The sequence below is a fragment of the Calidris pugnax genome, unplaced genomic scaffold (genome assembly GCF_001431845.1).
Source record: "Calidris pugnax isolate Ruff unplaced genomic scaffold, ASM143184v1 scaffold18, whole genome shotgun sequence".
Classification (NCBI taxonomy): Eukaryota; Metazoa; Chordata; class Aves; order Charadriiformes; family Scolopacidae; genus Calidris; species Calidris pugnax.
The window spans coordinates 17,775,588-17,802,296 of NW_015090812.1; the positions used below are offsets into that span (position 1 = coordinate 17,775,588).

The 26,709-nt window shown below is 39.7% G+C and overlaps 1 protein-coding gene across 1 annotated transcript; it reads right to left on the bottom strand.

The window, feature by feature from the left end:
- Positions 1-1,967: 1,967 nt before the first annotated feature.
- On the bottom strand, positions 1,968-26,581 carry ALG14 (ALG14, UDP-N-acetylglucosaminyltransferase subunit). Its single transcript, XM_014939154.1, has 4 exons — positions 26,449-26,581; positions 23,093-23,244; positions 18,110-18,232; positions 1,968-2,558 (listed from the first exon to the last, which is right to left on the bottom strand). The coding sequence occupies exons 1-4, from the start codon at positions 26,567-26,569 to the stop codon at positions 2,328-2,330; spliced, it is 627 nt and encodes a 208-aa protein (XP_014794640.1). The 5' UTR covers positions 26,570-26,581; the 3' UTR covers positions 1,968-2,327.
- Between the last annotated feature and the right edge of the window lie 128 nt (positions 26,582-26,709).

Sequence of the window (26,709 nt, forward strand, 5' to 3'; positions counted from 1 at the left end):
GAGTGTTTATATGGGAGGTTACAAGTCTGAACAGGCAATGATTTTCTTTAGCAGCAGTCTCCTTGCCATGCAGGTGACAGACAGAAGAAAGTTCCTGGAACTCCCCAGCGTTCAAAGGCAGACTCATGAAGTTTATGAACCCACAGGTTGAAAGCGCACCAACCCCCAAAATCCCGCCCTGGGCAGGGCTCTAAGGGAGGAACTGAGCAGCCAGAGATGTTTTCACCGAGGTATAACTCCAGAGCAGGATGAGGATGGGCTACATTCTGCTCTGCTCGAAACAGAAGCAGCGTGTCAACTCAACGCCGTTGGAGCCTTGGCTGTGTTTACAGACGAGGTGGTCCCTGCCAGGCCAGCGGGCTATTCAGGCACGGGATGTGGGGCATGAATGGAAGCATTCATTGCCTTTCTCTTCTCATGCTTCTCTGCGCCTCAGGGTGTTGATCCTGTGCTGTTGCCCCTTCCCCAGAGCGGAGGAAGAGGCTGCCTCTGTCCTTATTCCCCTCTACTCTATTTCCCTTCCAAAACAAAAAAGCAAGATTCAAAGCAAGATTCAGCGCAAAGAGCACTAATCTAAAATAAACTACCATTAGCCATAATAAAGTCCAGCGTATCTCCAAATTACCAGACTATCTACAACTCTGCAGAAAGTCCTGATAAGATAGTCCTCACTCCAGTTCAGGGAAAAAAAGCCCTCGCACATGTCAGATTTACTTCAGCCAGGTCATTTTCAAGGACCTGAGTATGTTCTGCACAAAAAGTCCTTTCCACATAGTCTTAACCTCTTAACTGCTTTTTAATGTCAGACATAATGTAGGTTAAAAAACCACAAAACCCCTCTGTTCTGAACTCACATGTGACCACATCAAGGGCCTCTACTTATGCGGAGGATTATTGAGCCTGTCGGACAGGTTATAACGGCTGGCTTCCCCACGGGGCCTCGCAACATCACGACACTGATTTTCTGCCTGATGTTTTCTGACTATTTCTAATGACTTTCTGCATAAAGCAGACTATTCCTCTAGACCCTTATTTCCCAGCAGCAGGAACCGCCGTTTCTGTTCAGCTAAGTTCCACCCCCCAACTGTCGGGGTGGAATAGCTGCTGCAAGGTTTGGCCACCCGACCCCGAGGAAAAGGCTTGAGAGCGAGTCTCCTCCTGCGGCTGCTGGCTCCACCAGAGGCAGGCTGCACACTCTGGAGAGCGTTTTCACTTTTCTTTGAGCTTTCCTCTTTGTATATGTTTCTGTAGCCAGACACATAGCTCTGTGTGTGTACAGACGACAGATGTGTTTATATTGCTTTATAGGTGGAAGAGTGTGTAGAATTACGTTTTGCCAGATGGATGTGAAATGCTAAAGTAGACTTTCACACACTTAGCTCCAACAAAATACCTTTTAAAAGTTGTTCCAATGTCCAGAATATCTTAAGTGTGTACTGTACTGCTGAAAGTAAGGTGCTTAAAATAAGAAAACAGGATATACTGAAAATCAAATCCACTGTATCAGGAAAAGAGAGGGAAACTCTGTTCCTTCCCCCATTACTGATAGTAACACTTTTTTTTTTTCCTTTTCTATATTTTAGAGCCTGAACCAGGTCAATTTTCCCAAGTGACAGTTTGCTCTCCGTGATGTAAACCTGCTAAGGATTTTTGCACATAACCTTTGAAGAAAGTAAGTCTTAAATCTTTAAGTACTGTGCCTGTAGCATGACACTTGTCACCTTTTTTATTTATCTTAAGAAGTGAGCAACAATTTTCAAAAGGCGCACTACAGATTATAAGGACAGCTTTGACAAGCCCAGAGGAAAAACGATACTGGTTTAATGCTTTGGGGGTTTTGGAAGAGTGTAGAGTACAAACTGTCATGAAGCCAACTTAATATAACTGTTTCCTTTATACTCTAAGGATTCACAAGGGACTTCACTGCTAGCATACAGGAAATAAAGTCTGTTGTGCTAGAACAAGACTTTGTTTCTTACGTATTAGAAAGCTACACAGAGTTTCCTTACAGGAAATGTTACAATTCATACAAATTCCCATATTTATTTGTAGACAAAAATTGCTATTCACATAGCAGGAAAACGAGATGAAAACAGAGACAGCATAGACTTAAGGCCGTTATGGGGTATCGGTGAACAGACCTACATGATGGCAATAAATACAACTACACAAAAATGTACTTAAATATAGAGATATTTTTATTATTGTCTCACTTTCCAGTACCAGCCTGATTTCTTAACAGGAACCCTTGAAAATAAATTGCTACATGAATGCATTTCTTCATTGAGGAGCTTGCAGAGTTTATTTTAGGTAAAGCCTGTCTTCTGTTACACTATTCGACCAAGAAATACCGACTTGGGATATTTTTCCTTTAGATCAGGCCACTGAACAATGAAGTAATCTGAAAAGTAGTAAAGAATCTTTCCAGACAGGGATAAAGTTTCCACGCGGCAGATGCTCTCTACATACACAATGATTGCTCTCTTTATTCCTAAAAGCCCAAGAAGAAGAGCAGATATACAGACAGGAACACATGTTCCTGGTCCGTTGCACAATATCTGAAAGAGATGAAACATTTTGCAAAACCAAAACATGAGTTTTTTCATACAGTAAAGAATTAAAAACATGCATATTCATGTAATGTTACACATACAGGAAAAAAATACTTCCAAAGATATTTTAAAAAACAGACGAGGCAAGCAAATATGATAAAAAAGGTGGGGGGGGAGGAGAAACAGGGCAAACAAAAGACATTATTTCAAAGTAGCTGCCAAAAAAAGATGATCTTTCTTTACATGTCAAAGAGGAGAAAAAGAGCTCTGAGATGGCACAGTTATTTCTATGAATGAAGCAGAATTCCTTGACTCGTGGGTGTATAACTAAAACAGCTTCCACACTCAGTCACAGCTTTGCATTGTATCAATCATGAGATTTGTGCACAGATTAAGGCATAATAAAGCCAAAGAAGTTTAGTTAGGATTACTAAACCTGGGATTTATAACCTCCAGTTATAAACGGCTTGAACTTTGGCTTAAGTCAGCAAAACACTTAAGAGTTCAGCAAAAATGTGCTGATGAATTAGGACCTTCATCAGAATCTACTAGCTGATATGCATGACTGGATTTTTTAATTTTCTTTTAATAAACACAGTACATAGAAACAAGTATCCAGAAGGAAGGTGTTTTGGTAAATACATGTCACGTCCTTGTAGCGAGGATCTCAAATTCACTTATAAATGTTAACAGTAAAAGAAAGTGGTCTTTCAATGTCAGACATTGATAAACTGAAAAACAGATTGCTTAATACAAAAAGGTTTAAACCAGGGTATGTGAGGCACTCTGCTTCGGTATCAAAATTGATTTCAGGCAAGGAATTTCTTACTAAATTTAACTACTACCATGTAATCAGCACTTCTCTGCACAGCTGGGGGTTACGTGGAAATAAAGAGCTCTTTTATAAAATCGTGGCCCTTTATCCTATGAACTCACATTTTTTTGTTCCAAGCTCACCACCTTGAGAAAGATATTACATTGGTGGGGAAAAAATAATAGTCAGTTTCTGTTTCAGGGCTGCAGCAAACATTTCAGAGTGTTTCCTTCCCTGCTTCATGTCAAGATCTCACCGATAAACTGGCTCACAGCACCTTGCCTCAGTTAACGGCAGCAGCTTTGGTGCTACTGAGTTCCAAACTTTCTCACCTATACTTTCCTTTGCCTTTAAGATGTTTCCAGAAAACTATCTTGGGGATGTGATGACCATAATGCAGTGTTTTCTTATCAGAATCCACAGAACGTACCACTGCATGCAAAATTATTCTGATTTTATTGTTGATCTTAACTGTACTATTTATTTATGCAAGACTTGCTGACATTTCCTGAAGGTCCCTTACAAGAAACACCTGTGTACTGTTTTAAACTTGAAATTTTGTGGTGTCAATAGCTGCAAATACTTGGGTAAGAAAATTGCAACAGCGTAATTCTTTTATATTAGCAATTATACACCTAAGCAGCAAAGAGGCTGATGAGAGTAATATACCATGGTTTCAAATCTCCTCTTCAACCCGATTTCAAGCATAGGACTGATTTCATGCTGAGACTTTAAAACCTACTCTACAATCTGCTGAGAATGAAAATGTGTTTTTTATACATTTGCCTTGGCAAAGAAGGTCATAACCAACCACACACACTGCCTTTTAGCATTTCAAAGAAACCCTTCCATAGCTGTGAAGTAAACCATGCATTTTGCCCTATTTCTTGATAAGTTTCATTAATTTGCACTAATGCTGATTCTGGTACATGGCTACTGATATCTAAATTTAAAGCATGCTTAGGTATCTCTATTTGTAGTAACATTTGTTACTGTAGTGTAAACGTAGCCATAAGCAAGGACCTGGAGCATTCTCCCGTGTTTGTAGCAAAACCCATCCCTGCTACACAATCTGCTCTGTTTCAGACAAGTGCATGAGAAGCACCAAAACAGTCCAAAAAACTATTTACTACTCTTTCTTGTGAGTTGAATATGCAGTCCGACTACTGATTTCAGAGTCAAAATTTGTCTTTAAGTGGACAGATAAAAATGTGCACCACTGCCAAACGGGGACTCCACTTTCCCTCTCCTCGAGCAGAACTGCCTGGAGTACATTGTCTCATCTTCATTGCTCTGCAAACCCTTTTTCTGTTACAGTATAGTCCTCTCCCCTGTCCCTCCCTCAGTTTCTTCCACTTTGATCTTTCTCTGTACTCTACCCAGCCCTCTGACGTGTCTCCCACCCGCCCTCTCTTCCCTGGTTTTCTTTGAGTTCTCTGGTATTCATCTCCCTCTGCATCCCTATTCCCAGGTGTCCTTCCACCTGTCTTCCTTCTGGACTCCTGCTGGCTCAGCACTCTTTCAGCCTCCATCTGCTGTGAAAGCTCAACCCAGCTGGCTAAAGCAAGGAGAGAGTTTCACATCTGTCCCTTACATTCCACATTCTGACACAAAAAAAATACCAGTCGCAGATATGACTGAGGTCAGGTAGACATCCTAACACTCTCCTGAACTGAGAATGGTAGAACAGGTTTTATAAAAAGCTGGAATATTACAATCATGGTCTCTATCAAGCCACTGTGCCATACATTTCAACCTTCTTCCCCCCTTTATTAAACTTGGCTAGAAGCTTCAGTCTTTTTGCTATTTGGTATTCTTGTGTCTAGATGCCCACACAAAGGCAAATGCTAGAATGAATTCCAAAGTAAGTGTACTTACAAAAGAACACATAATGAAAGAATAGCAAATAGGTCTATTTGTGAATCTATCTGTAGCTCTAAAGATCACACTGAGTTGCTCTTATTACTTTGCTGAGGTGCAAAACAGAAAAGGAATAATCAAAATTAAAAAAAATAAAAAAATACCTTTACTATATCCAGGTTTTGATACAATGCACTCAATTTATACCTTCTACCAACTGTTTATAACTTGTAAGCTGCTTCTCAGATGCCCTTTAATTCATGGAAAAGAACTTGCATGAGGGAAAAAGGATCAGTAAAATTATGGGCTAGGCATCTCTAAAAAAACATGATCTGATGATAACTCATGTCCTCTGCTCTTTCCCCTTCTTCATATACTGGTTCAAACAAGACAAAGTAGATGTGACTCTATAGGATCTCTGTATGCAAAAAGACCACAAAATAATCTATGGATGTTCCTATTCTAACATGCTTGGGTTTAGGAATTGTCCCCTGAAACAGACTCTGGTATAAACCTGCCGAAGCCAACAGACAGACGGATCCCTATCTGAATTTGGGGTTGTGATCTGTAAGTCAGAACCATTAATCAACCTTTCTGACCATTAAAAATTGACCTTAAGTTAACCTTCAGTGCGTGTCTAGAGACATGTCGTACCTAGAACTGGTGCAGTTGCTCACGTGTTGGAGTGACAATTCCCTTCCAAAAATCTGGTCTGACCAGTCCTACTTACTCCCTCTCACACTGTCAGCAAGAAGAGAGACCAGTGTTTCTGCTGCTTGGAATCTAACATCATACACTCATCCAGAGATATAACAGGGGAAACTTCTGAGAAAACAAGTATGCACATTATACAGAAGAGGAACTTTTGTGAAATCTGTGAGCTAGAAATGCTCCTGTTCACCTCCTGCCAGTATATGAAATTTTTGATGATGGAAAGGAACTGAATCATCTACAACCTTCCTTGAACTTGTAAGAGAAGGTGAGCTGTCCTACTAGTGAATTTCAAAACACCATTCAACAGTAAATTTTAGAGAATGATTGATGTCTTCCACCTTGAAAAGACCAAGGCTTTTGTTTCCCCCCTCCAGCAGAATACAATTATCTCTCAGGGAATCCACTGGCAATCGTTAGCGTGCTGTGGAGAAGCAGCAGACACCAATTGGGCAAGAAAGGACCAGGGCCTCTACAAGGTCAACTGGCTATTCAGGGTAAGTGTTTCCCAATATCTATTTACTTTAGCTACAAGGCTGCCTGTAGAATATTTGCATTGCACGCCTGTCTCTGAAGATCTCCAGTTTATTTAGTTCAACCTTCCTCAGTGAGGCAGCAGAAAGGGGGAAAGAAGGGGCCAAAGATAATTTTTCTGTCACCCTTGTGACCTCTCAAGCTGCAATTGCCCAAGGACTTTCCTGGTGACTGGGCTATCTGACTTTTCTGCCAACAAGCTGTAAGTGATCACATCAGAAGCCAGTGGTGCAGGTGTCTTTGTACCATTTACATTCTCCTCTAATGCAAAGAAATACCCACCTAACCGTTAAATTTGCTAACTGGCTGCCTGGCTTCACAGCTAGGCCTGTAAACTAAATCCTACATACTATGATCCCCCACCAATTCAATTTAACCAGACTTTTAAACAGTACAGTAAACTAATCAATCTATATATTAATGGAGGCGTAAAAATAAAGGATAGGAATACAATGTTTATACTTAGCAACTCTCTCTATAAATCTAATTTCCGATTAATCACTTTCACTTAAAAATGGGATAGTTCTTGCCTTTCTGTTTCAGATATTTTCTACAGCTGTTGAAAGAAAACAAGCTAAGCCAGCAGCCTGGCACCCTGGGAACACTGGCACATAGCACCACTGCTGATAAAAGCCGCTTTGGAGGCGGTGAATGCTGCACTGTAGCAGAGTGACATTTACCAGCTAAAACACTGAAAGCATAGCTCACAGCTTCACTGGGATTAAATGTCAAGCCACTGGTTAAAACGAAAATGAGTAAAGGAGAAAACTTGCAGTTTTTCTCATAAATATGTAAACATACCTTTGCTGTATATCGTTAATGAACAAGTATTTGAGTACTGCTTATGTTCCCAAATTACAAAAATCAAAGGGAGGACAACGTAAGTCCCCCTAAACTTAGTAGAAAGTGGAAAAGTAATGTGAGATTTGCTTTGCATAAGAAACTGTCAACACCTGCTGCTCTCCTTAATGACTTTCACAGAGATTGGTCTTTACCACCTGGACAAGAACAGAAAAAACTGCCCAGCTTTCTGGGGCTGGGCAGGCTCATGGTGTGGGAGTGTTGACTGTTGCTGCAAGGTGATGGGCACACGTGAACTGAAGACTATGTTGCTCATCAGCTATGGGGCTGCCTCCTGGAGTATATTTAGGACATCACTCAGGCCTCCTTAGTCCTTGTAATGCTGCATTCCTCACAGTGTTCAACAACTGAAGATAAAAGAATGGATGGTGGTGATAGAGATCTACTAGAAGAAGCAAAGGCAAGTGGAGTGATACAAAACTGACCCAAGCTGGGTTAATTGCATGATCTTTGTATATTTATGCAAGTAAACAGACCTACTTTTTTTAAGAATGTAGGAAAAAAACCCCACAAATAGGCATTTTCTGCTTATCAGGAACAAGCGTGGGCCTAAAAGCAGTAATTGATTAAAAATTTTATTTTGTTTGTGTTTTTGCTGGACTGCTAAAACTCAGCTTTTCAATGGCTATTTAACATTTGGGAACAAAAAGTATCTGTTCAGCCTGCTAAGATTTGAAAGCCCAGAAGATATCTCAGGTTTGTCAGAAAAGCCAAGGAAATTTGAATAGCTGTTTCTGATATTTTAAGGAAGGCAAGGGAAAAGGAAAAGGAAAGGTGATTTTAAAAAAAAAAAAGCATGGGAGAGAGAGGAAGTAGGAAACCAATTTGAATTACAATCGATAAGAAGTTGGCACAGAGGAAAAAGGAATTTTAAAACATGACTGTACTGCTGTACTCTCACAGAAAAAACTTAAGAAAAAAGCTTGCCTGTTCGGAAATAAGGCGTCATCTAAAAACAAAAAAACCCAAACAAATCCCCTAAATTCCTCTATCAAGAAAAAGGAGGAGCATAAACCAATCTCACTCAGCTCAGATCTGCAGATCTGACAAAACTTCTCAGCTAAATGTATTTTCTGCAGAAAGTTGCTCAATTTGGACTAATTTGACAAGTTTCCACCTTGCTAAGCAAGCAGAATATTGGCATTGGAATGAGTTTTAAAAGGTCAGCAAGGAAATGCATCAATTAGAGAAAGCAGCTAAAGGGATTGCAAATATATATTTTTATTTTCATCACATGCTCTTAGTCGATGGCAGACACTCAAATGTCGTGTGTTGGTAGCTGGACTTACATAACAAAACAAAAAAATGAAGTGCCATAGCAAATTACAATACATGGAAACATTACAAAAATTAGCTTTAAGAAACTCTAGAAACAATGGCAGACAAAAATAATAAACCTTTCATGAAGGTAGAAGAAGTAATAATAAACCCAACTGAATAACATGCAATTACAGAAAACTAACGGGGCAGAAGACACTCTCTTGACACAATGAAAGCCTCCTTCATGGAAGTACAACCCTGACTGTAGAATAACCTGAACAACCTTTCAGAAATTAGGGAAATGGAGCAGAGAATGCTTCTAGTGACAGGAAAACTGAACAGTCACTCTTAGTGAAAGCTGAGTAGAGCTCCTTGGACACTGAAAAGTAGTAAGAAAGCTAAAAGAAAAATCATAATAAGATACCCATTTTAATGTTAGGGCTAGTTTTGGACTTCTGTACTCATCAGATAGGAGCTAGGGGTTTTGACATTTCAGGATTTTATTGCCTTTTATGATTTGGGTGTAATAACAAATGTTTTTGTTTGTGTTCTTTGTTTTGCTGGGGGGAGGCTGGTTGTTTCTGTGGGACAGGAAGAGAGAATCTGCAATGAATTCATTTGTGTTCTGCTATGTAAATTACAGCATCTTATGAGCTCATCACTGCTTGTTTGTTTTCAGTATTATCTTACTTTTCTGAAAACTTCACACTAATGCCCTGTAAGGTGAAGTATCCAGCTAAAACTTTTTGCCTTCACCTACAGAAGTACTGAGTGCTACCCACAAAGACAGCTGTGATCTGCCCTCTGGGTCCCAGCTGTTCCTGTTTCCTGCCCCGTGATTCCCAAGGACCTGTTTCAGCTGAGTGACTGCTCAGTGTGTCCTGAACAGCCCCGAAATCTCTGGGAAATACAACTGCAAGCATTACAGCCCCTGCAGTTGTGGAACCAGCTCTCTTAACATTGCAGAGGCTTTAATTATACAATTAGACTAATAAAAGTATCAGTGAACAAATATCTCAAATTTTAATTGTAAATATGTTTACCTTAGAAGCTCATGAGCAAGATGCAAGCCTGGAGAGTCAAGAAACCAGGGTTGTACTCTTAGCTCTGCTGTGGACTTGCCACAGGATTTGGGGCACAGCACTTACTTTCTCTCATGTCAGTATTTTTTACTTTCAGACCAGGAAAAAAATAATTCACCCCTCACAGAGGATGCATCAAGATTCTTGTATATCCTTCCCAGTGAAGATCTCCAGGTATGAAGAGTATTGTTTTTATTAGCACGCATTTTGATTCAGTAGCGTACTCTGAGAATAAGATAAAATATATGTATGTACTATTTTCTTTTGAATACAATGGAATTTTTTAATATGTTCAGATATAGCAGGCCATAGGCATTAAGAATCAAGTTCTGCTAGTAACCTTGATGAGGACTTAAGCCTGGATGGCAAACAGAGGAAAAATTGTTACTCTTTTCATAAATAAGTAACTCTAAAAGGCTTCAAGAGATGCGTTGTTCATCTACAGGGTAATGCGTTTTTTATAGAGATAAGATCCCTTCTAGGGAATATAAATCTATTTTGTAATTAGAAAAACAAGAGAAATCTGAGAATTTAAGAGAGAAAGGGATTTCTCTTTAGCTCAAATACTTAACCATGTGAGAGAGAGTGTCCTTGTTAAAGTGTTTGCTCGTCTAGCTCTTTAGCATGTCTGAAAATTCAAGTTTTGAACCTCGAGGAAAACTAGCTTAGAATTTTTAATATGTTTTTAAGGTTTCAAAAAAAAAAAGCAGGAACCATTCCCAACAATTCCTTGTTACTGCTATTGGTGGGGAGAAAGAAGAATTTCAGGTTCTGTTTGAACAAAATAAAGGTCACTAAACTACCTACTGGCTTATTCTTTTTGAATAGTGAAGATCTTATCCATTTCACTTCCCTCCGCAACAGGCACATAAAACCAGCTAAAACTTCACACCCTATTCACTGTTTGAACTTACCTGCGGAATGCAGGCTAGGACAAAAAAAATCTAGATGTGTAGTCTGATGTAAATCAGGCAATTAAGGTAGAATTGAAATTATACCTGGGTACACTTTCATCTTCTACTGTCTATATCCCTTGAATCATCAGGGGTGCAAAAAGATAGTTACAGTGTTCTTTAGCAACAGCTTGTGTTCAGGCTGGTCAGCAGCTTTGGCTTGTAGCATGGCCATGAAAAACTTCCTAGTTGACTTCTGTGTACCTTGCTGGTACGGTTCCAGTTGTTGCTATCATACAATACACACAGTAGGTGAGGTGCTCTTCAAAACAAGCAGGGACATGTGTGGTCCTACAGGCAGATTAACTAACTAGAATAAATAAGATCAGTGACTGCCAAAATAAGGAAGAGAGAAGTGGAAGAGCAAGGGCTTAAATTAACACACTGTGCAGTTGGATTTCTAATGTGCAGCATGGGGGTTTTTTTGCCTTTTTTTCCCCTGAGTATTATTTTTATCATAGAATGAAATATATTGGGAAGCATCACCAACTCCCTCATTTCCCCAGCTCTCGCTTTATAACAGCTTGAGGTGATGGAAACAGAAATCCTACCTAGGGGATTTTTCTATGGGAGAAAATGAGAGGTTCCACAAAACCACTAGGAACTGGATTTAACAGCAAGATTTAATTGTGACAGCGCTGAGCATTGTCAATTCTGCCTCCTAGGCACTTAGTGACCTGACCCTGAGTTACCAGCCCATTGTCCTCAGGGGCAAGAGACAAAGGAAGGGACCCAGCTGGTGTGATTTGGATCAGCATCCACATGCAAAGCAGTGAGGGAAGCTCCTAGTTTCTGAGTCTCAGCAGAGCTCTGGAGTTCAGAGCTCAGGCTATGCATGTGGCTATTTGACACTGCAAAGACTTAAACAGCTCAGGTCTGTTTCCAGGTATGCCTGGAGGCTTTACTGGTGAAAAGAAAGATAACTGGGGTCATTAAGAGCCTTAGAAGTTGGGCAACACATTAGTGAGGAAAGTTCGAGAATCTAGATTTGGGTGCATAAAGAAACATGCAAGTTTTTTGAGTTTTTTTGGTTGGGTTTTTTCTGGTGTTTTTTGTTTGTTTTTAAAATGGAGCTAACCTTAGGCACTGTACTTAACTGTGCCTGTATTTCAGGTGAAAGGTGGCAGGTCTGTCATTGGGATCAAAAGGTCTTTGGAGTGGTAGTTTCCATACAAACACATAATGCTTCTGCAGGTGTGTGGAAGCAGAATGGGACATGTGAGCTCAGCATACTCCCCAGGCTAGCTGCCAAATGTAAAATGAGCAACACAAAACCAATCAGTTGAAAATAAGAATAAATGACAAGTATGAAAGTGATAATAATGCTCAAGTTTGTTGGAATGTTAGTGTTGTTTATTAAAACATTAAATTAACACCCAGACTGTCAGTGGGACCAACCAAACATTGTGATCTTTGCCAGAAGTTTGCGTCAAGAAATAGTGGTACCAGTAAGCCTTGTAAGAAACTGTGGGAGATGACAGAAGGTTGATTAAAAAAAACCACCAAGATTACCAAGGCAGATGCAGGCTGAAGAATAAACTAACTCCCTACCTGCAATACCATGGAATGGGCGTGTAGTTTATTACTGCCGATAAATTAGCAGGAAGTTAAGGAAAATTGACTTTGTGTGGATGAAAAAGTTGGTCGTAAAATAATTCAGTAAAAGGCTTTTGCCAAGTAAATGAAATGGTAGTTACTGAACTAAATCTGTAGCTACTATCGCTAGGTACTAGCTGTCTTTCAGCAAGCTGCTCTTGTTTTAAGCATCACCTTGGTTGAGTCTCAACCTGATTAAAGGCTCTTGGTCAGAGCACCATAAGAAATAACATCTAACCTTTTAAAGCCTACTTAAAAATAAGTGCTTTTCTCATCTCCTGATATCAAAAAGTACTGCTTATTATAATAGCCTGCTCCTACTCAAAAGGAAAGGAGAAATTAAATCTGAGGACTGTTAACTATAATCATGCATATTACTAACAGTGGCCTAAAATGAGCCTTTAATTGCAAATCTCAATGTGTCTTTCATTAGTCAAGCATTCATTTAACTAGAACTTGGAAGTGGTATTTTAGGTTACCTAAAACTGATATTTAATATGTATATATATACATCTTTGAGGCTACTGCCTAATCACTGCAGTTGGTATAGCAAGAATCTGCATCAAATACCTGCCTGAAATGTCTTCAAAAATCCAAACGTAGAGGTGATAGCAATCTGCATCTGCATACCAGTGGCCTGGCTCAGTGGTCAGATTTAGTGATGCTTTATAACATATGTGGAAGTGTCACCAGGGTGTTCATTCATATCACAATCATAATGAACGTTAATAGCTGATGAGTTAAGACTGATCAGTCTTTAGTTTAAGGTCTGCTTAAACGTAAGCCAAGATCTCAGTTCATCGTTACCGCTACTTCTGTCCTCCGTCTGAAATGTAGTGTCCACAGGCATGTCTAACTGGCAGTCACAGGAAGAGCAGAGCTACAACCTGGTTTTAAACTCACTGATTTGAACAGCTTTTTAGACAGTTTTTAGACAACTGTTTAGACCCTCTGTGCTCAGCAGAGGGTAATTCTACATTGTGGCTTCAGGGTAGCTGTACGCAGCACACAAGGTAGACAAGGGGTGAATAATACTCATATTTTCATTAACACTGAGTGGTTAAACACAAATTTGGATGGTTTGACTTTGTTTTCTTTTTAGACTATACTATTTATACCACTGGTGGTCTTAATCCGATGTTTTTTCTCTTGCCTGTTTTGACTGCTTTGATCCTAGAAGAACAATAGTAGATCAGACATACTGTAAAATCAATCTGGTCCAAAAGAATTATAAATAGTGGGGAAAGATTAAGTGCACAAAAGAATGCACCAGATAGTCTTAATACTGCATTATACAAAGTTCACTTGTTGTGAAGTGAATAGAGGAAAAAATGCCACCAGACAGATTTTGTAGCTTTCCACAAAGTTCTAATAAGAACCGTGATATAAGGGACAATAACTTATTATTTGTCATAATCATTCGTTAAAGTGCTGTGAACTTCAGACATTTTGGGCAGGGCACAAAGAATGGAAAATCTTAGCAAAAGGAAATAATGATCTCCTTTCATATAGCTTACTGTGTGAACACTTCTGTAACAACTCTAGAAACTTGTTGTAGTGAATTTAACCAGTTGGGGGACCAGCCGTGTGTGATGGGATATGCAGTCGTAAAAGAACTGATGGACTCCTAGAAGCATAATCAGCTGCGGGGGTTTCATGCTTCCAGAAAGAAGTTTAAAAAAAAAAAGGAGAGAGCCACTCAGCTGACAGCTGGTGGGGAGGGAGACGGCAGAGCTTGTTGTACTTGCTGTGCAAATGTAAACTTCTTACTACAGACTTCCCACGGGAAGGAGGCCCTAATGTGGAAGGACTGCCTTCTTTGCCTGATTTAACCCAGGCTTTTCCAAATAGCAGTGATCTGAAAATACCTGTTTATTTCAGGCTTGTAGAGCACTGAGGCAGTAGGAACTGCTGAGAAGTGTCCCCAGAAAAGCAAAAAAAGTCTGGTCCTCAGGGTTCAGGATGCACAATCCACTACTGAATGGAGCTTTACACAGCATATCTGCATATTTCTAGGTGAAATTTAATTACATTAAAGATGAGCAAATTGCTGACCCAATTACATAGCCCATCTATGACTGAAAACAAAGACCGGATGCAAAGACACTACAGCTTTCTGCTGTGTGGTGCACACGTATCCTTTGTTTTCGGTTTGAATTTCAGGTATGCCAGAATGACTGGAGTAATCACAACCCAGCCAAAGGGCCAGATCACCTGAAGACCTGGTTTCAGGGTTGGCAAATCAACCCAGAGACAAGGACAATAGTTCTGCAAGTAACAAGAGAACTGAAGACTGATTTCCTCTGAACTCATACCTGCTGACTGACTAGAGCATATTATAGGAAGGCTGTAACATTAGTTTTATTCCCTCTTGGACACCAAATAATCTATGTAGGATTCCATAAATTTCTTTATTTTTGGGAAAAATCTCTGTGCAGCTTGTCTAATTTTCTATAACTAAGAAGGATTTGCATCTTTCCTTAGTTGGTTGATCTCCTAACGTCTTATTCTGGTTTTACGTTTCTTCTCAGCCTTTCTTCCAGTGAAGGCAATAAAAGTCCCTCTTCTCTGACTAGCTGCCTGTTTTCGTGGTAGGAATTTCCAGTCTTTGAGGCCACAACTGCACATTAAATCTGGCTGCAACTGATGGATGATTTTAAAAACTTTTCTGGGGGCAGGAAGGTGTAGGCAGTGTGTGCTAGCACAAGCCTTGCTTTCCTGGAATTTTATGCCTCTGCATAGGAAGCCTATCTAAGGTTGACATGTTCTAAAAACAGCCCAGCATAGATGCGCCTGCAAAACACTCTAACACCTATATTTCTATAATTCTTGGCTACAGGAACACAAAGCTGATCATCGCTTCTGACATCTTAATTTCGTTATTTGGTTTAATAGCTCTAAAGGGACTTAACTTTGCAGAGTGCAGATGTTCATAACTCAGAAATGGGCCTCTTGAAGATGATCTCAAACTGAGCAACTGAACTAACTTTAAATTTCTTTAACTCTCTGGGGGCCAATTTCAAGTCTGGGTCAAGTCCTACAAGACAGCAAAGGTCTCCTGGAAGCTGTTCAGTTCTTTCTGAACTTGTTATCTTGAAGAAGGGTTAGATGGAACTGCTTTCTCATGCAAAGTAAACTAAGAAGCTTTGCCAGAAGATCAGTGTGAGATACAAAGAGGACATAGTACTCATGTAAATAAGCACATATAGAGTAACTCCTGTGCAGGTTCATTGTTTCCCCTTTACAGCTATTTTGGCTCCACAGATATGCTAGTTATGCCAGCCTAAGCCTATCTGCTCCAAATGTTGCCTTTGTGCACCTAATGGTTTCAGGCTCCCGTTGCAGTACTTCTCTCATCTTGCATTCCTTGAAAACTGCAGCTGCAACATTTCTGCTTTTCTCTAGCTTTTGGGTGTCTGGAGAAGACTTCTGTCATCCCTTCCAACATGCGCACACTTGTGACAAGCCTAAAAGCCAGTGTAAGGATTTGGGGATCACTCAAACATACAAATGACTTGAAAGCAATTCAAAGTTGTCTCTCCCTCCTGCAGTTAAACAAAAACAGTTGCCTAGACTGAAAATGTACAGTACCCGTAAGCTGCACTGTTGAAAAATATGAAGCTCTCAGCATGATGTAATACTGTGCTTGTTTCTAACTTGGGTGTTGATTTCCATGCCAAAAGTTATAGATGAGTCCTGTAAATGCTAGCATTTGTCCCACCCTTTCTAGCTCTTTAAACTACTAAGCATTACATTTTCCCAAGAGCAGCGGTAGTTGCAATTTACCACAAGCATTTTCTTCTAAAGGCAATTAAATATTATCAGTTGCTTCACATACCACACAGAATCTTTTCACTGGCAGTGAGGCGTTTTAATCCTGGAATCACTCTGCTTTGACAAGTGTTTTAAAATCTTTACAGCCGATATATTTTACAGAATTCTTAAACTAAGATACATACAAGTAGTAGTATGCAGGCAGCTTTCAAGTGGTGTAAGACTTGGCATAACACCAGAGATGCTTCTGCCAGTGGCAATGCCAGCTGCTTTTGTGGTTGATGATGGTACCTGGCAAAAAAATATTTGGGCACACCCTCTCCTCCAGCCCTTCTCTAATCATGGGTAAGGACTCTTCGCATGGTGTTTTGAGATGGTGGTTCCCTTAAATGCTACAAAGGCTTAAAGGCCTTGCTAAAATGTTTTCTTAATTTTACAAGGACAAGTGTTTTTCAAATGCGTTAAGCTTTTGAAAGTTTTTCACAGTACATCATTTGTATTAATTCTACATGTAAATGCCACTGTCACTTTAAATTTCTCTTGTGAACAGAGAACCCCTGGAATTAGATTAGTAACTTCCTGCTCTATGATGCGTCCCGTTGATGCTTTTGGTAATATATTAAGCTACACACTGAGATTTTCCAGTCAATTTCTTTTGTAATAAGAAGTAAAAAAAAAAAAGTATATACATTAAATGAAACCAGTGGTGTAGCAAAGTGATTCCTAAATGCTTGTTACTCACCTTTGCTGTAAGGTGTCTGTCTCATGTAAACATCCCTTTACTGTTTCCCCCACAAAATTAAAATCACTGTAAAAAGAATAGCATGCCGTCTCCTCTTCCCTCCCAATTTTATTTCCAGTTTTCAGAATGAGTTTGAAAAACAAGAACTACAAACTAAACTGCTCTGAAAACTCCAGCAAGCAAGTAGCATTTGATCTGATAGGAACTGACCAGTACTATTCAAGCCAATGAGATCACATTATTCACAGCTGCTTCTCTAAACATTCAAAATACCACAAATTTATACAAGCCTCTTTAGAATTAGACATCCAGTTAACAGCGAGAGCTAAAATAAGTCTGCTTAGAAACATCCTCTGTGGGTCTACATATTCCGCTACTAAATTATGAAAAATGTCTTGTAACTTCACAAGTTCTTACTGGTTTCATTAAAATATTTAAACCACCATAAATTATTAATTTGAAATTCTGCTAAAATAATGCTTTTTTTTTTTTTTTTAAAAAAAACAACCTCAAGTTTGGATAACTGACTCCTTAAGATGACAACTCCTCTAGCAAAAAGCCAGCTTTAACCAAAATTTCTCTTAAAGGATTGCAGGGCTTAAATGTGGGAGTCCAGTGCCCTACCTCTTGAGTCTTGCATTAACACAAAACTTTTGAATATCCCTGGTTTAGTTCTATAACCTGGCAACCCTGAATGCTTCTGATTTGATTAAGTGTGTGGACTAGTTTAACATAAATGTTGTAATAAGCATGAGACTGCAGTTTTGTGAACAGCTTGGAAAAGTTACTAAAGTCCTGAGGAGTTGCTGCTTCAGCAGTAATGTTTTTTGTCATTTGATGAGATAATTAATGTCAGTCAGCCAAAGACTAAATAAATATGCATGTAGCCAAAAAGTCCATGTAAGCACAAGAACTGAATCTGTATTTATTTCTGCTGGTCTGAACCTGCCTGTTCCAGACTGGTCATACCATTTCAGGAGCAAGACCAGCCAACAGGATAACCAGGCTTTCAGGCACAGTTTGTGGTGTTGCAATCCTGAAAAGATATTATCAAGAACCTGCAACCTTGTTTGTGCTGGCTCTACCAGCATTAACAAGGGAGTGACAGGCTCTCTGATGTTACCTGCAAACTTTGAGAGGGAAAGCTGGTATTTGTTACTCTAATTCACAAGCAGGGCAACCCATTCTCTCGTTCTTGCTGTATTGATGCTACATCTCTTTTAGCTTTAATTTTACATTCAAAATACTTTTCCTGTGAACTGTAAATCTAAACATATATATGAGATACAGTCTGTCATGTCTTGATATTCCAAATGCTTTTATGATTCAGATTAGCAAATTCTCAATAAATTAAAATTTATTTTACCTACCAAATCTGGTTTCAGTTTGTAGGTCAAAGGAAGGGAGTAAAGCATGGAGTACAGGGTTGTTACCACCGAGGAGGTCCAAGATTGTCTAACCTCACGGCTTCTGGGAATGCGATTGAGGGTGAACTGCAAGAGAGAGTGATAGGTTGAACTGTTATATTTCTAAGAATGTTGATGCTCTTTCTATAGAGTTATTAGATCTGTCTGTGCCAACTTTTTTTATTTTTTTTTTTTTTAAATCTAGTTTTGAAATGTTTGGGTATGAAACATTTTCTTAGATGCCTTATTCAGTGTCATGCTCACTGCTGTTGGCAATAAAGTAAAACGAAATACTAGAACTATATAATCTATTTTTTAATCTCTTCTAATGTTACTTTTAAATATTTCTAAGTTAAACAACTCAGCTGGAGCAGCTTCACCCGCGGTATGTTAACGTAGTGCCCCACCTCGTGGTCACCAAGACAAAAGTCTAGGCCTGATCAGATACAACCCAAACGCGGTGACTCTTCTGTCTCTTGCCTGTTTAAATACTTCGTGGATTTACACCGCAGAAAATGTTACAGCTTTTCTCAGTCAGTGTCCGGTGTGTACTGTTAAAAATTTAACAGCAAATACCACTATCCTTTAAGTTAGTACTCAATGAGTATTCAAAAGATATGCAAGATGCGTACTCAAAACGCAAAATATTTGCATAAAGAAACAGGAAGGAATATTTTATAATTAAATAAAAGTTTAAGAAATAATTTCCTTTGTTCTGTCTCTAGGAAAAAGTAGACATTATTCACTGTTTGTAAAAGGTATCAAATTAAGAAATCTCAGATTTTTTTCTGCTTGTCTCAGAACTATAAGCAGTTAACAGTAGTTAGGCTTCCTGCACTCTTCACAGATAGCTTTTATCTTAACATGAAGCAACTAAACCCAAGAACTATAGTTACGTCAGAAGGCAGTCCTGATGCCAATGGAATTTTTGACTGTTTAAATGAAAGACAAATATAATGGCTGCTGCACACTGTTCACTGGTGTTGACACTGTTTAGATCTGGATAATGGTCACTATCTTGCTTTATATGGGACACCAGATCATTGCTGCTCTGGCGGAACTCACACTGGGAGTGAGAGACTCTAAGTATCATTATAAATACTGAAAATTACCCAGTTACTTCAAATATACCAGTGCTAATTGTCATAGCCTAGCCCTGGTGATTTGTGACCAGGAAAGATTATGTTGCAAATAGCTGTACAGTATATACAAACTACAAATAAGTCTTGAATAGTAATAACTGGGTCTTTTTTTAATATATAAGATGGAAAGAATAAAAAACCCAGCCCACTTACAAACGTAGCATATAAAGTTAATTTTCTTGACTGAAATTATCCTGTTTCATTGTGATACGGTTATTTAATTGCAGCGAAGCTGGCAGGCATTAACTGATGTTACAAAGTAGTGTTTTATGTTTTATTTGCAGGTGTTGAAACTCTGATTGCATTAGTCTGACAACAGAATATGGAAAAATAAATATGCCCTCTGCTCCCCATTCAGCAGGATTCTGGTTATCACTACCTCTCTATTTCTTAAAGCTTTGGAAGAGATCAGGTGATAAAAAGAAAATCCCTGAGTGGAGTTTAGACCCTTGCATAGTATTCAGTCCTGCAAGAAATATGTGTAAAGTAGTTTTAGGCAGATTGGGTTTTAGTGGAACTGTTCAGGATGCTCCCATCACCTTAAGAATGGTGTTAAACAATATTTGCCAAAAAAGGTATGTGATTTTCTTCATCTTAAAAACCTGATTTCAGCAAAACTTGGTAAGGACTCCAAACGTTATCAATGTAGAAATTCACTTGCAGAATTCGAGTAAAGATGAAATTAATTTTATCTATGCTTTTCAAAAAACATGCTTGAAACTTTGTACATCAATGCCTATGTCATATGTTAGGACTTAAGCCCACATATCAACCAACACTTAGACAGCTGAGAAATAAAACCAGATTTTTGTTTGTTTGTTTAAAAGACACTGCCAGATGCTTCTGCTATCCCAGCCTTTCATCTGATAGAATACTATTAGTATTCCAGACAAAGGTATCTCCTGCATCTTTTGCTGGAACACTGCCTTTTATATCTGATACTAGAAACAGAAAAATTGCTCCCCTATCTTCTATCATGTTATATTGTTGTATTTATTCTTTCTTACATCTTTACTGAAGTCAGAACCCTTTTGTTATTTGTAGACAAATGTTCCAAACTGGCAATTCTGTAATGGTTGACTGGCTATTGCAATTTCAAAACCAGTGATATAGTCCTTTACCTAGTCAATATTGTTGTTTTGCAAGTATGCAATGAAAAGTAAGTGGAAAATTGCCACAGCTGTGAATTATTATAATATGCTTAGCTGAATATACTGCAATGCTTGCAAAGAAACTGCATTTAAGTAGTTCTTTTTCCTGCTAAGGAACAAGATACCTTAGCATATCACCGCTCATGAAACATAAAATGGAAAAGAACATGTGGTCAGATAAGCATTATGTAAAGGTTAGTTAATCTGGTTGCTCATCTCAGACATGACAAAGTGGGGGTATAAGATCCAGTGAAGAATTCGTGTTCTTCTGCCAACAAATCTAAGCTGTCTTTCTGCTGGTAGAGTAGGTAGGCAGGATGCAGGTTCTCTATACTGACAGCAGAAGGTTCCCTGAGTAACACCTCTGGGGGCATCCATGTAGAATAGCTGTGGTTACAGGCTGGGGGTAACAGAGAAGAAAAAGCCAAGTGATAGCAGGACCAGAGACTTTCCATAGGAGACATTTTGGATTTTTTTTTTTTTTTCAAGAGACTTAGTGGGTAAAGGTGCAACATGTTGCTTCTCGTAAGCAAGATGCTCATTCCGGCTTCCTTTCCTTCTCCCTGAATACTGTAGCTTCTAGAACCAGGCTAGACCACAGATCAAAAAGAGAAATTGATTATATTTCTGTTTTTTTACATCAGAATTTGCTAAACATGTAAATTGATTTTTCTCTTAGGTCATTATTGTAAACTGTCTTCTGTCCAGTCCTTAGCTCTGGAAAAATTTACTTCCTTGACAAGATGAGGAAGGGAATGACCATGGGTTGAAACATTCAGACTTTTTGCTTTTGTTTATTCAAAGCTGCAAGAAGCTACTAACACATGATTTTTAAATGCTTGATGATTTCCAGCATCCCCAGTGCCAAAAAACATACTATATGAAAGCACACTCTGGAAGTTAGCAAATATATGTTATAGGCATATGACCTTTACGTTCCAAAATTTATCTTCCATTTTTACTCTAAATATTTTTGCTCAGTGGAAAAAGAATGGTCAAAGGAAAATGAGCATCTGTTATCCAGACAGCAAACTCAGATGCAGCCAAAAATGTTCCTCTGGCTTTCAGTGTTAAAGGAAAATATAACTACATGATCTGTTAGCAGCTGGAGAGGGTACAAAAGGGAAGCTGCTTAGCAAAAATAAGTGAACTAGTGGAAAACTGCATAATACTTTAATACTCAAAATATGTACTTTTAAGAAACTTAATAATTTAGGGTAGGATATTTTTCAGATAAGTGAGTATGACCGTGTGAGTAACTAATTGCCAGACAAGATTTCTCTGAACAGGACGTACCTCTGGTCACTTTACTAAACTTTCATCCTTGGTGCACAACAAGAGAAGAGACTGCCATGCTCAATTTTAAACTAAGTCACCCCCACTTGATTCAGCAGCTTGTGGTAGGCAAGGAACCTTTGTCTTCCAAGGTGAAAGTGATGTAAGCAAACTTAAAAATGTCATTGCTAAGTGAGCCTGTTGCTCACCTTAGCAGCAGTTGCTTTACATGAAAACGGTTTATTCTGCTAATCACTGGTACTGAGTCCTACAATCTGTTGTCCCAGTAGCACTGCTGAAGACAATGGAAATATCAGAAGTGCACCATATGAAATCAATACCACCTAATTAATTAATTTACTGCATTGTACTACTTGCTTAAAAGGAGTAAGATTTTTGTAGCCAGAACATTCATTTACATTGTACTTTTTCCAATTTTTAAATAATATAATCTTTCTCCTAATTTCACTGAACATCAGATAACACTTTAATTTACCAGACTCATACTGTTGTCTGTTAATCATAAAGCAAACTATCTCAAAGCAAGCAAAAATCTGATAAAAAGATAAACAAGATATTTTCATTATTTTTTCATGATTTTTAGGAGTTCAGCGTTTGCTCAAGTCATCAACTAGAAAACTACCAGACATTAATAGGTATTGCATACTTTTAAAGCCTGTGTAACTAATGCTTAATTTTAAAATCCAACCAACACAGTCTAGAAACACACAAAAATAACACAATTGTAACTAACATTTTCTTAGATAAAACATTTTTAGATATTATTTCTTTCCAAAAAATACATTATGTCACTGAGCAAAATGCCAAAGTCAAAAATAAAAGAGAAAACCCCCCACTATTTTTCTGCCCCAGCATTTTTATAGCTACAAATAACACTTCAGTGGCTAGCTGGTTTATAAAATTAGAAAAGATTTATTTTCAGCATGTTTTTCTTGAGCAAGAGATAGCCTTCTTGTACAGTAACTTTGAGTACAATTATATTCCCTCATTGCTTTAAATAGACTAACATGCCAACAGGAGGTAAAGACCATTTTAAGAGAAAGTAAGGAATGTGGTTGTGAAAACTGGTAGCAAGAATGGCATTTGCTATTTTTACTTTGGTATCCTTAGGTGTATTTACTTGGCATTTTCAGTGTCTCTCTAGTACAGCATTAATCAATAGCGTTTATTTAGTTCACTTTTAGAAACATAGAATGTACAGAATGGCACCTTTAGTGCAAGTGATTATCAATATCTAGAAAATAAAAAGCACCTGCTGATTTAAAAATATCCTTTTAAAGAATCACTTCTAAATTGCCTTGAATTAAGATGTCATGTTAAGATCATTTTATCTTACAAGAGCATATTTAGCAAGTTACCTGGGAATTGGGGAATGTTTCAGCCCTTTTTTGTTCAAAAGAACGTATTTTAGCTTCACTCATCTTATCTGAGTCTGCAAAAATGTAATGTCTAGGAGAGTACGACTCCGACAAACAGCTAAGTAACCTCAGGATTTCTGTTGTGTGTCCACCTGTACAAACAAAACAAACTGCAGTTAGTGTATGAAAAAGTTTGTAACGTTCAATTTTTTCAGCTGAATCAGTCACTTTCCCCACCTGTACGAACAAAACAAACTGCAGTTAGTGTATGGAAAAAGTTTGTAACTTTCAATTTTTTCAGCTGAATCAGTCACTTTCCCTTTTAAAATTTATTGGTACTACTATTATCAGTGACACTCTTCTGATAGCAGAGGATTCAGTTAAAGGATGGTTGAGAATGTTTAAGTACCATGAAGACAATTCAGTTCCCACTGAAGTTTTTCAGTCAAGTGGGATTGAACCAGGATCACACAGAAGTACAACATTTGTGCTTAATGTCCTGTACACGATGCAGAAACAACTGGGCAAAGAATCACAGAATAGTTTTGGTTAGAAGGGACCTTTAAAGGTCATCTAGTCCAACCCCCTCTGCAATGACCAGGGACATCTTCCACTAGATCAGGTTTCTCAGAGCACTGTCCAACCTGACCTGGAATGTTTCCAGGGATGGGGCATCTACCACCTCTCTGGTGGCGCACCCTCATTGTAAAAAGTTTCTTCCTTACGTCTAGTCTAAATCTTCCCTTTAAAGCTATTACCTCTTGTCCTATTACAACAGGCTCCGCTAAAAAGTTTGTCCCCATCTTTCTTGTAAGTCCCCTTTAAATACTGGAAGGCCACAATAAGGTCTCCCCAGAGCCTTCTCTTCTCCAGGCTGAACATCCCCAACTCTCTCAGCCTGCCTTCATAGGAGAGGTGTTCATCCCTCTGATCATCTTTGTGACCCTCCTCTGGACCCACTCCAACAGGTCCACATCTTTCCTGTGCTGAGGGCTCCAGAACCTTGCTCTTGGCCTTGTTCAACTTCATTAAGTTCACACAGGCTCACTTCTCAAGACTTTCCAGGTCCCTCTGGATGGCATCCCTTCCCTCAGGAGTGCCAGCCTCACCTCTCAGCTTGATCATGTCCGCAAACTTCCTAAAGGTGCACTTGATCCCACTGTCTATGTCACTGATGAAGGTATTGAACTGTACTGGTCCCAGTACAAACCTCCGAGGGACATCACTTGTCACTGATCTCCATCTGGACTTTGAGCCATTGATTACTACCCTCTGGATGCAACCATCCAACCAATGCTTCATCCACTGAACAGTCCACCCATCAAATCCATACTCCTCCAATTCACAGAGAAGGATGTTGCGGGGGGCCATGTTAAAGGCCTTACAGAAGTCCAGACAGATGACATCTCTCACTGTTCCCTTGTCTACTGATGTAGTTATACTGTAGTCCATACTCAAAAGCCATACCATGAGGCAATGTTCAAAATGAAGCTGAACAGGATCTGGCTCAGAGCTGCACCATGGAAGCAGCTCTCCCACTGACTCTATCACGTGTTCAGTCCTATGACCTCCAAGAGCATGGACTGCACTATCTCAGCTCATAATACTGAAATCAAGCAGGCAGCTATTTCAATCTGCAGCTACACCAGCCTAAAAGCTGGGTGCTGACAGAAGAAATAGTCTAGCACCAGCCAAGTACTTCAAACAGTGCCCTTGAATGGGTGTTGACAACCTTCCAACTGCAAGGTCACTTTGTCCAGGTAGCTAAATTGGCACTAAACTGGAGAGAAGGGGAGGGTGTTCTTATTGTGTTTTTTGGGCGCAGGGTAAACTTTTTTTGTCAGTGGAGTTTCCTGAACTGGAGTTACAGGAACAACTGCAAGAGTGGAAAAAAAAAGAGGGGGAAGATTGTGTGCGTAGGTAAAATGGAGCTAGCTCACCTTTTATCTGCTGGACTGGATCAGCTTAACTCCAAACTGCACCCATAAGTATGTGCATAAGCATTTACTGGATGTGTTTCTTTTCACTCTGCTGGAAGTTGCAGACCAAAACAGTAAACTAAACGTATTCCTATTACCTCCAGTAGTAGCCCAGTGTCATTAGCCTCCCAGGAGACCTTTGCTATGCAAGCCAAGCACTCTTAGCAGGCAAACAACGGACAAGCAGCAAGAGCTATGATGCTGCATTAGATATGAGAGTTTGACACCTTTCCAGAGAATTTCATGCAGCATTTTTCAAACATTTTTGGAGGGACAGTCTCATGAGCAATGGTTTGTTGAAGCTTTCACAAATTTTAATGCAAACATCTGAACATTCACAGAAGAGCAGGAGATTCCCACTTCAAAAAAGTCTCAGAGAATAGGTTTAAACATTATATCAGTCGTAAATGACTTATGAATTATTTAACCTGGTAAGGTTATCTACAGTGAATGTATTTTTTTTAATATGTACAGACCAGATTCCAAATGACTGAAAGAAAACAAGCACCTTTCCAGCCCTCGAGGAAGTAAAGATGAACTGAAAAATTATGAAATTGCTAGTAAAACTTGGGATTGCAGAGAAATCCTGGTATTATTACTCAATTAGTCAGTGCGCAAAAACCACAGGGATACTGAGGTGATGAAATCAAAGCCTGTCTGGATTTGTCAATTACAAATTTTCAAGGTAGTCTAATTTTGGGGGGTAAATTAATTGCCCTGCAACTTTGTGGAGGTAACAAGGTGCAGCAGATGTGTGTGTGTCCCCTTGGTGTGGGGTGGCATATGAGGGCAACAGTACTGCAATTGACAGACCCACAAACGGCTCTTTGATGGGTCTGAAATGGGCAGAAATGTGGTTTGGGTAAAATTATTATAACATGTCATGTATGAAAGGGGTGTACTGATCTTTGGAAAGCCTTGCCCTGAATCGCCAGCAATAATTTTCTGTCAGAAGACCAAGCGGCCACACAGATCTGTCCTGCGTCAGTTTTAGCAAATATATTAATTAACAACTTTGGTGAGTGCATGTGCCATCTGAAGGAAAGGTTCAGAAACCAAAGCGTCAGACATAAATATAGATGAAGTGCCTCAAGGAAAAATGAAGCTTAATGATTACTCAAATCAAGAACGGAAAAACCAAAGACAGGCAAATACCCGGGCCGGGGCTGGAAAGAGCCGTGGGGTGGGCACCCCGTTGGCAGGCCTCCCCTCAGCCCGTTACTCCCGTGACTACAACTCCCGGCATGCACCAGGGCACGCCGGCAAAGGACGCTGCGGCCCTCGCTCCGCACTGCATGCCGGGAGCTGTAGTTCCTGGAGGCTGCCACCGGCGCGCTGCGGCGCTACCCTCTCCCGCAGGCGGCAACCCCTACTCACCGGAGCCGGCCACCACCAGGACCCTGAGGGGAGGTGTCCGTCGGCAGCGGCGCCTCCTCGCCAGGAGTGCCAGGGGGACGAGCAGTAAGGGGAGGAGGAGGAGAAGGGCGAGGGCCTCCATGGCTCATCCAGCACCGCCCCGCGCAGAAGCAGTCAGTAGCACATCCCGGCCTACGGCGGCCGGCGTGGCTCAAACCTCCCCGCGTCTCTGGCTGCCGCACAGCTGTGGTGGAGGCGGGAGGGCGGGCCGGGCCGGCGGTA

Coding starts and splice junctions, on each gene's coding strand:
- ALG14 (XM_014939154.1), bottom strand. CDS start 26,569: ATGGAGGCCCTCGCCCTTCTCCTCCTCCTCCCCTTACTGCTCGTCCCC. Junction 23,245..26,448: donor CCTGGTGGTGGCCGGCTCCG/GTGAGTAGGGGT, acceptor TTGTTTGTACAG/GTGGACACACAACAGAAATC. Junction 18,233..23,092: donor AAACATTCCCCAATTCCCAG/GTAACTTGCTAA, acceptor TCTCTCTTGCAG/TTCACCCTCAATCGCATTCC.